This window comes from Girardinichthys multiradiatus, chromosome 5, assembly GCF_021462225.1.
Source record: "Girardinichthys multiradiatus isolate DD_20200921_A chromosome 5, DD_fGirMul_XY1, whole genome shotgun sequence".
NCBI lineage: Eukaryota > Metazoa > Chordata > Actinopteri > Cyprinodontiformes > Goodeidae > Girardinichthys > Girardinichthys multiradiatus.
In genome coordinates, this window is record NC_061798.1 from 14,935,929 (window position 1) to 14,949,674 (window position 13,746).

The 13,746-nt window shown below is 38.5% G+C and overlaps 1 protein-coding gene across 5 annotated transcripts in view; it reads left to right on the forward strand.

Annotated features, from left to right (window-relative positions):
* tbc1d1 (TBC1 (tre-2/USP6, BUB2, cdc16) domain family, member 1) overlaps nucleotides 1-13,746 on the forward strand; it is a 72,066-nt gene that overhangs the window by 26,902 nt on the left and 31,418 nt on the right. For all 5 annotated transcript variants that reach the window (XM_047365502.1, XM_047365505.1, XM_047365506.1 and 2 more), the window contains 7 exons: nucleotides 2,618-3,199; nucleotides 6,854-6,943; nucleotides 7,021-7,125; nucleotides 8,278-8,410; nucleotides 8,575-8,666; nucleotides 10,002-10,118; nucleotides 11,192-11,317. In XM_047365502.1, coding sequence (XP_047221458.1) covers nucleotides 2,618-3,199; nucleotides 6,854-6,943; nucleotides 7,021-7,125; nucleotides 8,278-8,410; nucleotides 8,575-8,666; nucleotides 10,002-10,118; nucleotides 11,192-11,317 — 1,245 coding nt within the window. The remainder of the gene's footprint in view (nucleotides 1-2,617; nucleotides 3,200-6,853; nucleotides 6,944-7,020; nucleotides 7,126-8,277; nucleotides 8,411-8,574; nucleotides 8,667-10,001; nucleotides 10,119-11,191; nucleotides 11,318-13,746) is intronic.

Sequence of the window (13,746 nt, forward strand, 5' to 3'; positions counted from 1 at the left end):
TTTACTTTTTATTTAGCTTCATTAATCTTTATCTATTGTCTGTAATCTTAAATATGTCAGCATTTATTGATGTCAGTTGTATTTAACACAGGTTAGCAAAAAATGATTAACAGCCTTTTAGAAATGTTGTTTGGCTGAAATACTGTTTTATGTTTTTCTTTTGGAGGGAAAGTTGTACCAGTTTTTTTATCAGCGGGTATCAACATACAGAAATGTTTATGGAGTAAGGTTCCTAAGTATTGTTTGTTTCTTCTAACATATGAAGTAAATGCAAAAAAAGGAGTAAATATGAATATATTTTCCTGTAGTTTAGCCATGTTAAGTGGTTACAGTAAATTGAAAACAAAAACAATCTGTTTCAGAACAGACTGTACTCAGCCCGTCCAGATAGTGATCAGCCTGCAAAGTTTTTGATGAATGTTGACGTTGTACTCTGAATAACAACATAACCATAACACCTTGTAGAATCTGACCTAGATTTGTCCTCGTCGTTCTGTCTCAGGCCACAACATAACAGAGCCTTGTTGTCTGAAGGTACTCCTTAACATTGAGACAGGGAGCTCAATCATCGGCTGGTATTAGTACCAGAAAGTTGCAACACACTCCGCAGAAGTTTCTAAGTGCGGATAGAAGTGCTACTGTGTGCAATGTAGTATTATATCTGGACCAACCTATTGGTTCCACTCTGTTTGTGCTTTAGATCCTCACATTTGCTTTGTGGTGCATTTAGTCAGTATAGTGAGATAAAGTTCAAGGTCTATAGATCTTAAAGACAGACCAGGATCTAATTGACTGATTTTGGACAGAGTCTGCCACTTTTCTCACCTGTGAAACAACTGTAAGAATTATGTATCTTGCTTGCATAAAGTCAAAATACAAATATGTCAGAATGATAAAGTGTTAAATACTTTGCTTTACAATTTTCTATTCTGTATAATTACGTTACTTAGAAACATGGGTAACAAAGATAACATGAACATGAGAAAGCGTTTGTCAGATGAGAAACAAACTCCCAAGAGAGCACAAAGCCTGCTTTGTGATGAAAGGCTCTAATTTGGTATCTCTTAGAACAAGACAAACTTACGAAAGCTCCTTGATTCCTGTAAATCATAACCCTTTACAGTGTACAGCTAGTTAGCTCACAGTGAGGTGAGACGTCCACATTTCTACGGCTAGCATTTAGTCATTCATAAAAAATAGGTGCGAGATTAACTATTCAGTCATTTCCAAAGAAATGTTTACATACTGAAAATAAAGTGAATTAATACAGATCAAGACAAAAAAACATTGTTTTATTTATTAAACAAAGGATATGAATATAAATGTGTTTTTAACTGAGAATAAAAGCTAGGTCACCCTACCTAACAGCTAGTCTTACCCCCTTCAGTTGAAATAGCATCTACCAGTCTAAAGAAGGCTTCCTCCAGTCCTCACTCTTAGCTGTTTAGGGGTCTATAAGGTTTTTTTAGAGAGCAAAATATCCTCCTTGCTAGTTTAACTAGCTTTTCTTTACAAGGAGGTCAGTTATTTGTGCTTTATAGACACAGCTCCTCAGATGGCTCCGCTGTGTCTGTTTGCATTTTTGTTTTTATATTGTTTTAAAATTTTAGGTTCCTCTAATGATTTATTAGCAGGGACAAATCTACCTTTTTCCCAGTTTGAAAGGGTCTGGAATCAGACCACATTTTGTTCACCTGATTACTTAGGTTGAGCCTTGTGACACACTGCTGTGTCCTGCCAAGTAAATCGAAGCTAACTAAATATTTTTGACATGTTTGACATTTTTTGTTAACGGTAACAAGTATTTCTGTTGGATTTAACCTCTCTAAGCGATTCCTTTTGAAAACTCGTTAAGTTTTTGAGAAGAGTTTGAAACGGGAGGATAGGACCGAGTGCCGCGTGATGTGTGAGAGAGCCGAGACTGAGAGGAGAGAGCAGAGCAAGTGACGGCAGATGTTGACGGAAACTGTGCGAAAAACAGCAAAAGCACACGAACTGTTGAATGAATTACTTGATCGGATATTTGCCAATTCTGGTTCAGAAGGTAACAATTACCTTCTGGTGACGTGTGGCTTTTCGTGTGGGGAATCGTAATAATTAGTATTACTATAATAATGATGATTAGATACATTTGGCCATGCCATTTCCACTGAGTTAATCACCAGTTGTTTGGTATAGTGTATACAGTACTGGTAAGGTTCCAGATGCACCTGTTAAATTTCTGCTTATTGCACTGCCCCCAACAATGAAATGGAAGTTCTCTTGTTTGCAGCACCGTTGTTGCAGCTCAGTCACATTAATGCCCCCAACCGGTCAGTTTTAGAAATTAAACGGCGCAGCACTCGAATTGAAAACCTGACTCGACGGTTGATCAAATTGACCTGCATTAGCTAATGACAGGTCCTCATTTATACCCCGAATATCTTTGGGTTTAAGAATTTTGCCTGAAGTCCATAGTTTACATCAGATATTTATCATAGTCTTTGTTAATGCTCAACTGAACGCACAGGTTTCAGTTTACATGAGCACTCTGTTTTCTTCCCCAGTCCCACTTTCAGGTGTAGTATAATAAGTCATTAATGTGTTTCCTCTCTCTTTGTTTATATCTCTGTTTCAGGTCCCTGAGATCATCAGTATATTGAGGCAGGCTGGCAAAAGCTCAGCACGCAGCAATGACAGCGCCGACTCCATAAAGACGTCCATGAGTTCTGAAGGCAGTGAGTCTTCAGAAATGTGCTTTTCCTCTGTCTCTACTACATCAAACTCCACCGCCCCCACCTCTGCTGTGTCTCCAACAACGTTTGCCAAGAAGTTTGAGGTACTGTTCTGCGGCAGAGTGAGTGTTGCTCACAAGAAAGCCCCACCTGCCCTAATAGATGAGTGTATCGAGAAGTTCAGTCAGCTGCATGGCTTAGGGACAACAGATAAAGGAGGTGGGGGGTTGGTGGATGGGCTTAGGAGGGCATATACATTCCCATCCTCTGGACTGGGAAATGGTACTGTTTGGAATGGTACAGTGGGGAACGCCAACAGTGGGACGAGCTCTGCTCTGTTGAAGAGAGACTCCAGCTTCCCAAGTCTGCACCTCGATGAGAACGGTCTTTCTCCAGAAATTTCTAACAACACTACAGATCCGATCACCTCCTCGACTACTGTGCAGCCAACCAGCCTGCAGGAGAACAGGACCATGCTGTTTACGGTAATTTTAATCAGTTATTAATGCCATAAAATCCTTCTAAAGTCACACTCAAAGAATACTGTTGCTCATGGTAGAGGCATTGTGATTGAAACGGATCAGCGGTTGTTTCATTTTCCCTACCTATTTTTTAAACTTGTAATTATTGACGTTTGTTGCCATTAATTGTGTGTTCAACAAAGGTCTGCAGTTCTCTGAGCTAAAATGCATTTAATCCATTACCAGGTAGAAATACGTATTGGATAGAAATTATGTACTACCCTCTTGTGTCAACTGTTTTAATTTTAAAAATCTGTGAAGAAAATTTTGAGAGATTCTGTTTTCCCAGCATTTTTCAACTGACTCCTGTAAAAATAAGGTTTATTTTTACAATGATACGTTTCTCAGAGCTGACAGCTGTATAAAATGTTTGTTTTAGGATACACAACATTGTTATCCTCAGTTTTAACATCGTGAATCAGAATTTAAACAATCTTGGACCTTGTGTTTCTGTAATACACTCCTAAATAAAATTGAAACAAAAACTAGACAAGTTAGACAAATTGAAAAAGTTGTCAGAATTGGAAATATCTGAGACATATGTAGACCAGCAATGGTTATGTAAATGATTTTATTTTCAAGGAGCTGATACATCTAGAATATGTACCACAGTGCATAATTGATGGACTCGTGTTCAGTGATGTGTTGCATTCAGTTGCAGGATCGTCCACATCAGTCAAAGCTAGAGGTTTCATGGAGGATTTCTGATGTCTAATTTTCTAAAGCACCGACCCATCGTTAGAATTTTAGCAGATTTATATCTGTGCCATAAACAGCAACATTCAAGATATATTTTTGGTGTACTTTCTAGATAAATTGAAAATGTAGTTGTCGTCACAAAAAACTTTATTGCAAAATAATAAAATGCAACCCAGCTAAAAAGAGCTGCAGCATATCTACTTTACTCTTTTACAAGACAGATTTTAGCTCACTAAACCTTTCCCGTTTCTTTATCTCTCCTCAAAATATAGTCGAGTATCTTTGCATCTCTTTGTGTTTTTTTTTTTTTTCCTTGAAGATCATTTAAAAATAAATGGGTCATTTCCAAGGAGCCAGCCTAATGTTGGAGAGGAAAAATGTTTTGTCAGTGTCAGTTTTATTTATATAGCACATTTAATAACAACACTTAATGTTGACCAAAGTGCTTCACATAAATGTAAATACAAACTAAATAACTACAGAAGACAGATGAAACTTAAAAAAAACAACATATACAATACAAATAGGATAAAAAGCTAAAATACAGAAACATCCCAACCTAACTGCTCTGAGGGAAGTCAACTGAATTTGAGTTAAAAGCCGATATAAAAAAGTAATTTTTTCAGGAGGGACTGTACACACTCAGCATTACGGATCTCAAGGGACAGTTTGTTCCAGAGACTGGGAGCCGCCACAGCAAAAGATCTGATCCCCTCTGTGCCTTAATTTGGTGGTCGGCTGCACTAAGACCATATGACTAGATGATCTCTGGGCTCTTTTTGGGTTAGAAAAGTTAAGAAGAACAGTTAAATAACTTGGTACCAAACCTGGTAAAATTTTAAAAGTGAGTAAAAGACACTACAATGCACATGCAGCCAGTGCAAATATTGTAAAATTGCATTTAAAAAGCTTGTTTTTGCATCTGATGATGTCTGTAGTTAAGTTTGGACCACTTGTGTTAAATGTGTCTGATCACATGCAAAGATACCAAAGACATCGCTGTGGGGCACCACTCCTGATCCGAAAGTTCAGACCCTTAGATATCTGATAGATTTTATGACGACACATTTCTAGCTTTCTAAGTTGACTCCATACCTTTCATTTGCTCACAACACATTCACATCACATCACATAAGGCGTTTTTCTTCTTCCAAAAACTTGTTAAATCATTGTTTCTGAACGAACGCTCTTAACATTTAAGGATTCGGACTCTGTGAACTTAAATCACATTAAAAATACTTAAGCGGCAAAGAAGACAAACGTGATAAAAAATAATATGGACTCAGCAGGAACAAATGCTGACCGCTGCTAAAAACTGTCGAAGCAACACTCCTGCCTGACCTTTACTTGCTCCCTGTGGCATTATGCCAGCATGGATTTTCCCGCCTGCATTCCAGACAGGAAATGGTCATCACTGGCACAGGAATCATCATGGTACTGTCCTGCTCAGTAGATATTAGACATCTTGACATTCATGATTCACCCTGCTGCCCCCACAGTCTTAGCTCATTGTGTGATGTCTTAATTCCTTTTTTGGCACAGGTTTAAACACAGATGAAATAATTACTTCAGGAACAGTCTCGGTATGACAGTAATGTTTGATAGGGAAGGAAACTGGAGGAGAAGGAGTGGCTAAATTTAAAGCACTGGAAAAAAATGCACAAAATTAAAAACAATGTCAATTTCCTAAAGTCACTAAATTCAGTCAGCCTTTGATCTGTAGAGATGCTATTAAAATCAGCTATTATAATAAAAGCAGATTCCTGCTCTTCAAATTCAAAACATGTGAACATGTTATGAAATCTGAAGCTTTTCACACATTGTAGATAAAGATAGAGAACCATTTATTTCTCCATATCTAACATTAAATCAGACAAAACCTTTTCTGTTTTACGTCCGCCAGGATTACAAGAATTATTTCTTTGTCCTAAATGCCAGAATGATAACAGGGAGAATTTCTTAAACCATTTTTAATGACTTCAGAGGTTTTTACACACTAAGATCACTCTGAGTCTTTGGGAAAGTCCAGATGACAGGCTGTCACCTTTTGTGACATCATGGAAAAATCTGACGAAATCAGCCAAGATGTCAGGGAGAGAACTGTGGAGCTCCACAAGTCTGGTTCATCCTTAGGTGAAGCCATACTTTCGAGCGCTTTCTATCAGCAATGTTTGTTGACGGTACCAGCGACTACTGACGTCATTATGCTGCTTGCAATGCTGTGTTCATGTCCAGCATGGAAAATCACCCACTCTTCCAATCCCTCAGTGTCACAATGATGCGTTTAGGTGCTGAAACATAGTACGGTTTGATTTTACGTAATTTGATTCTCTGTAGTACCAACAGAATTCGGTTGGTTCCTATAAAAGTACCGAATTCCGTACCCATCCCTACCCTTCCTTATATTTTTGCTTTTTTGTCACTAAAATAAGAGGAATGGGCCACATTTTCAGGCAAGGACCGTGAGAGGTTTGTGAAGAAAACCAAAACATTTGACCCAAGACTTGCAGTTTAAAGGCACTGCTAAGGTAATGTATGTAAGCCTATGACTTCAAAGTGCGAGCATAAATGCCAAGCAAATTTTAGTTTTGGCTCATACGAGCTCCCATACAGGGCATAAACCACCACAGTTGGTGTCCGTCTTCCTCTCTGCACCGCGCTCTCTTAACTTGACTGTCCGAGGAAGAGGGGTCCACGTTTCTCCGTGTTCTCCCCCTCCCTGCTCCATGGGTGTACATTTGCACGGTGCAGCCTTACCTAAAGACTTAAAGAGGCACGGTCCTCCACCAGAAGCTGGATAATTGTAGGGAAACGCTGCTGTATGTACATATGTATCTGGTTTCAACTCTTAAGTATTTACACAATATCACATTTATGCACACTAAACTGTTTTTTGTGTGTGTACCTTTTATATACCAGGTGGGCAAGTCCCAGATCTTCTTGGTTAGTCCAGACACTAAGAAAGTTGCCATAGAAAAGAGTTTCAGAGAAATCTCCTTTTGCTCCCAGGTATGAAGCACTGATTTTCTGGGCCATGTTGAGTCTGTTTTTCATTTGAAACAAGTTTGGATCCTGTCTTTTTCCAGGGAATTCGTCATGTCGATCACTTTGGCTTCATTTGCAGAGAAACAGCTGAAGGGGGGAGCTGCCATTTTGTGTGCTATGTCTTCCAGTGTACTGATGAATCATTGGTAAGGAGGTCTTTATTTGGACTCTTGATTTCTGCCTGCAAACATAAATAATCGATCAGCTCAAATAATTTATATTCTTCAGTTAATCATGGATACGATATTCAGGGATTTGATAAGGTGCTTGCTGTTTTTGTGAATCACTGCCATATAAAACATAAAAAACAATGTATCCATTTCGGCATATAATAATTATTGAATAAGATGGTCCTTAACCTTACATGAACACCTCTTCTTTTCTCCATTATGAAAAGGTTTAAATTATCTACAAAATTGGCATATTCATGTAGTTAAAATCATTAAATATAGTATACTGCTGGTTTTGTTCATGCATTTTTTTAAATTATCTCAGTTTCAGCCATCTTTGAGTTTTCAGTGCCATCATGTTTCAGTGTTAGATTAAACCAGAGCTGCAAAAGCTGCACCAATGTGAAAATGTTTTCTACCATTTTTATGTCTGTTTTTAAAGAACAATACACCTTTAGAAAAACGAGATAAAAGCATTTTCTCACATTCTGCATTTATGGAAACTAAAACAAAAGTTTGTAACCTAATATAAAGTATGGGAACAACAAAAATGCTCACGGCACCACTAGTTTAATTCTGTTGTAGAGATAATGTGAAGAAATAGCCTGAAAACACAGAAAAGGCCTTTTATAATGACCTTATTATTTTTAAGAACAGATGCAGAAATGTTACAATAATTGAGAGTATTCTCCCCTTAAAATGCATCTGATCGACTCTGTTCTTATATTCATCAGTATTTAAAATAACATCTTTGCATCTTACATGATGATAATTATAAGACTGTGAAGGTATATTCAGGTATACATCAGAAGGAAGAGACACACTCTGCATTGTCCAAAAAAATTGAATAAAAAAAAATAAATAAATAATAAAAATAAAGTTATTGAAATACATATTTTTTTAAATGCATCAACTATAATTTAGTTATTCCTCACTATCGTTGGATTGTTGGGATCCATGATTCAGTCAGTCTGCTGTCTTGAGTCACTGTTTGCCAACTGGTCATTTTTTTAAACCCAACAAAACGTCTGTTGTTGGATTTTAATCGAATGAATACAATCATTTTTAACTTGATCCTTTGACCAACGTGTGAAAGAGTGATGAAGGTCCTCTGTTTTATTGTTGCAGGTGGATGAGATTATGCTAACTTTGAAGCAGGCGTTCTCTGTGGCTGCCCTGCAGCAGAATGCCAAGACCCAGAGCCAGCAGTGTGACAGCTGCCCTATACAGCAACTCCACAGGCTGTGCGAGAGGATAGAAGGTAGCAAATATGCATTTATGGAACAAATTTAAACTTAAGGACATACCTTAAAAAGACACCACTTTTGGGTGGGAAACTTAATTGAAGAGTCAAACATGTTGAATGCACAATGAATCTGAAATAAAAACGGTGCTTTTTTATACTGTGTTTTTATTCTTTTGCAGGTTTGCACCCTTCCAAAATAAAACTAGAGCTTCAGAAGTACTTGGCCACTTTAGACAATGATGAACAAGCTTCCGTCTTTGAAACGATCATGGTAAGGTGTCTATGAATCTGAAGAAGTTGCAGTGAGAACATAAATCAGTCTGTCAGCGGTGTGTTCATGAATCACGGTTTCCTCATGTGGGGGTTACATAGACACACTCGTTACACGTTAGAAAAACAGCATGTTTTCTATCTTCAGTTGATTTATTATTTTTACCATACTCGTACTTGTCGTCTTCCGTTTTATCTGGGACCGGGTCGCGGGTGCAGCAGACTCAGCAGAGACACCCAGACGTCCCTCTTCCCAGACTCCTCCTCCAGTTCCTCCAGGGGGAGCCCAAGGCGTTCCCAGGCCAGCCGAGAGACATAGTCCCTCCAGCGTGTCCTGGGTCGTCCCCTGGGCCTCCTCCCGGTGGGACGTGCCTGGAACACCTCCCGAGGAAGGCGTCCAGGAGGCATCCGGTATAGATGCCCGAGCCACCTCAACTGGCTCCTCTCGATGTGGAGGAGCAGCGGCTCTACTCCGGTTTTCAGCAAAAACATTGTTGGAATTGTGTTCCAGCCTCTGTTTCAACACAATTTTCAGTCTTTCCTGTAATTATGTCACATGTTGAACAGTAGCAGCAAAGCAGGTTATAAGAGTTCAAACAAAAGTAGAGGAATGTTTATTTTGTGTGACTCAGCTGACGTCTGCTGGTGATTCAGCTAAACTACAACAAGAGCTGCTTAATATGATATCTTTTTAGGTGAGCAGATACATGCAGATGTATTCATATCAATTCATGCGTTCCACTGTTGGTCTCATTAAAACCACAAAATGTAATGTGTTTTACTGGGATTTGATGTGGTGGATCAACACAAAGTAGTGCGTCATTGTGAAATGGAAGAAAAATAAAGATCTGTGATGTGTTTCATGGATTTGTATTCAGCCACACCGAATCAAGACTTTATAAATTCTCATTTAGATGTAGGGGTAGACATTTACTGGGTCATTTTAAAGCATGGGTATGCGTTGATCTGAAATATTTTATTATGGTGTTAATGTCCTGCTAGGTCAACCACCGCCTCCGTCTCAAGCCTTTTGCAATGTTTAAGAGATTGTAGGATTCACATCTATTTAACTTCTTCCATTTCCCAATCAACTTTGACCAGGTTACGTTTTCCTGCTTAAAAAAGCATCCTTAGCATAATGCTGCCTCCATCGTGTTTCACAGAGGAGGTTGTGTATTCAGGATTTTAGTTTCCACAACACATAACTTTAACATTAACTTCTGTATTATTTTTTTCATCTTTTGGTGCAAACTAACTACTTGCTGTTGGTGATAAAACCTTATTCTGTGTGGCTTTTAATAATCAATTTAAATGAATATTTTTCTCTCATGTTCAGCGGGCTCGTCCTAAAAGTGATCAGGAAGAAAACGAGCTAGTGATGGCCTCTCTGAGGAATCTGTATGAGGAGAAACAGAAAGCTCATCAGCACTCTTTGCCCGAAAACAGCAAACAGGTACGCAATGGACAACTCTGATATGCATATATTTACACAACTCTACCAGCGTTGTGTTTGTATCTCCACAATCTGCATTCCTCTGATTCCTACGTTTCCCATGCCATCCATCACCAGAACGACCTGGTCAGATCAGACATCGCTGACATGCTGCTCTCAGCAATGATGATTAGATATGTACGCATAAAGCAATGTAGTCTTAATCCACCTCAATAAGATCTGCATATAAACGGGACATATTTGGCTGCTCAGTATTGATGTTTTTGTTGCACCAGCATAACAGAACTGCTGTGATAAAATGGTTTTTCCATCAGAGATTTAGAAGAACCTATTACTTTATCAGAATAGTTAATATTGTATTCCTGTGTGGACTAGAGCTGCACAATATAGTCCTTGTCATCATGATATCGCTGTTTGAAATATCCTAGTTGGTTCAATGTACTGTTTAGTAGGATTTAGTAGTGTTTTTCAAGTGTCACGCTCTGCATATCGATCACATGTCTGGCAAGTTGAATGGACTGTATCTGCCCTCAGTGATTCATATCTTTGGTGCCTGAGATAATAAGGCAACGTGTGGGTTAATCATAATTGAAATGGTTATCACAGTTATCAGCAATAGCATCATAAGGCAAAGCAAGTTTTTTTTTTTTATGTAGAGTCATTATTACACAAAGCAATTCGCTTTACAGGAAATTAAAGGTAAGACATTAAAATGAAAACATTTAAGCTTTATGCTCAATTCGTCAACCTAAAGCCTTACAAATGAAGTAGTAAATGTTAAAATGTTAAAAAGTTAATAGATAAAATAAAATTCCTATTAAAATGTTAATTTAATCTTTAATCTATCACTTCACTCATCAGTGATCGTTCCCTTTTCAAACAGGGAGTCAGTGTAGTGCTATGTGGTATGATCCATTATTCTAGTGTTGGCAGCAGCATTTTGGATGGAATGCAGCTGCCTGAGTTTTGTTTAATATTTTCCTGATATCGTGCGGCCCTAGTTTGGACCTCTCTTCTCTCGCTGACTGTGATGGGTCTTTTTCTGTCTGTGTGGGTTTGTGCTGCGAATGCAGGTCTCTGAAGAGGCAGCACCTGCACCTCAGGAGACGCAGCAGCAGAGCAGCAGCCGGCAGCGGCTGGAGCAGTTCAAGACCAGAGCGAAGCGCTCTCTGACCGAGTCCTTGGAAGGCATCTGGAAGGTATCCGATTATATTCAGCTTGGTTTAGCAAGCCATTTCACCCTTTCCTCTCAAATTACACACTTTAAACTTGAAACATGAGCCTTACTGTGTAAATGTGCTGGTGCTGTTTTATAAACTTCATAACATGTACTGTTGACCAATAATTGGGGTGTATGCAAGAGGTGGTCACACCACTTTTTAAGAAGGTAGAAATTCCTTTCAGTCATTTAGGGATTCTGCTTTGAAAAATAGTTGAATCTTTTCTTTTTTTAACATAATAAAAGTTCTAACAACAAAAGTATATTTTAACAAATTCTAATTGCCAAGGTCTTTAGGCTTTAGGGCTTTCATTTACTGTTATTTCTTACTGTTAAATCTACTATTGCTTGGCTAATGGGATGACCTCACTAGCTGAGTCTCTGTCCCGGTTCTGGTGGCGGCCGTTCAGACTACACAGAGTAAACTGAGTCTGTTTATGGTTTCCTCCCAAGCAATAAGGCACATTCTTTGGTTAAAAAACACCAATAAAGTGATCCTCCAATATCCTTACAGATGCTTCATGAAATAAAATCACAATGGGATTCATGCTGTATTGTTGTTTGTTGTTAATCAAAACACAACAAAAGAAGCTCTTTTAATTGTAAGCTTAGTTTCTCCTAACCAGTCACATGTTGCCAGCTAGCAGGCATCCTAACAATAGATTTCCTTTTTTAATCTTCTTTTTTTTTCAGCTTTTCCCTTTCAGGGGTCGCCACCGCGACTCATCTGTCTCCATCTAACCCCATATTCTGCATCTTCTTCTCTCAGATCCACTACCTTCATGTCCTCTTTCACTCCATCAATAAATCTCCTCTTTGGTCTTCTTCTAGGCCTCCCCTTTGACAGTTCCAGCCTCAGCATCATTCTATCAATGTACTCACCTTCCCTCCTCTATACATGTCCAAACCATCTAATTATTTATGTGTATGGTTCAAACCTCAGCTCTGTAAAGACTGGTATGGCTGCATTTTAGCAACTTTTCTTTTAACTATCAAAATGGTAAACAGTTTTTTTTTCTTAACCGACAAAAATAACCCCACTAACTATATCATTAAAATTGTAAATATCTTCAATTTACATTTTGTATTGTATGTCTTGCTATATAGATGTCAGGTTAGGGATGAAGACAGTGAGACAGTGGTGAGGTGTGCATTAGGAGGAGGAATGATGGTCAACAAAAGTAAGCCAGAATACACAAGATACTGGAAGGAGTAAAAGTAACAAAGGTGGTCCCAGTACTTCAGGTCAGCGATCCACAACAGAGAAGAACATGAGAGTACCTGCCCATTTGAAATGGATGGAGGAGAGTATAGGAAGTGATGTGTGACAAAATGCTATAGCAGCAACGTTGAATATTGGGAAAGTCTATATGATAGTAGTAAATACTGCTATGATGATCTGGAGACAGTGGCACTGTCTAAAGGTCAAGAGGCCGACCTAGAGGTGGCGAAGAAGAGATTTTTATTGTGAGTAACCAGGGTGGACAGTGATAGAAGATAGCAGATCAGAAGAACATTTAACAGCACCACCTCAGTCTGGCTTTCTGGCTATTTCTCTACAACATCAAACATTAGCTGTCCCTCTGATGTACTCATTCCTGATCCTATCCATCTTCGTCACTCCCAGAGAGACCCTCAACATCTTCATCTCTGCTACCTTCAGCTCTGTCTCCTGTCTCTAAACCACACAACATCACAGGTCTCACCACCGTCCTGTACACCTTTCCTTTCATTCTCACTGATACTCATCATTTACACACATTTATTCTGTCTTGCTACGGCTAACCTTCATTCCTCTTCTTTCCAGGGCAAACCTCTATCTCTCTAGATAACGTTTTTTTTTTTACTTCTGTTAAAAAAAAAAAAAAAAAGAAACAACAAGCAAAAGTACGAAAGCTGTTATCTTTATGTCCTTGCTGCAAAGTGCAAGGCAACAAATATTTTTGCTCTTGAAAACTCAAGTTGTAATTACATATTTGTTAAATGTTTTTGTCCACATTAGAAGGTGGACATATTTGATGTTACAACTAATTTACACTCTGGAGCTGTTCGTTTATCTTGTATAATTAATCTGTTGTATAAATGCATCAAAACTAAGAACTCCCTGCATTTTTTGTCCATAAATGCATCAACCAACAGCATGTACCTTGATGCACTTTTTCAACTTTAATAACAATCAGATAAAGGTGAGGAACATAGGCTTTTGGGTGTAAATGGAGATAACATGTATCCGGTTTTCTGTTGGATTCAAAACTGCTACCACTAAGAAAGATCACACAGCATCGAAATGGAGTCGGTCAAAATCGGAACTAACCTCAAAGAAACATAAAAATTGGTACCAGGAACGGCTTAATTGGTGCATCTCTACTTCCTGTTATTCTTCTAGTTTTAATCCAGGTTTTAGAATAA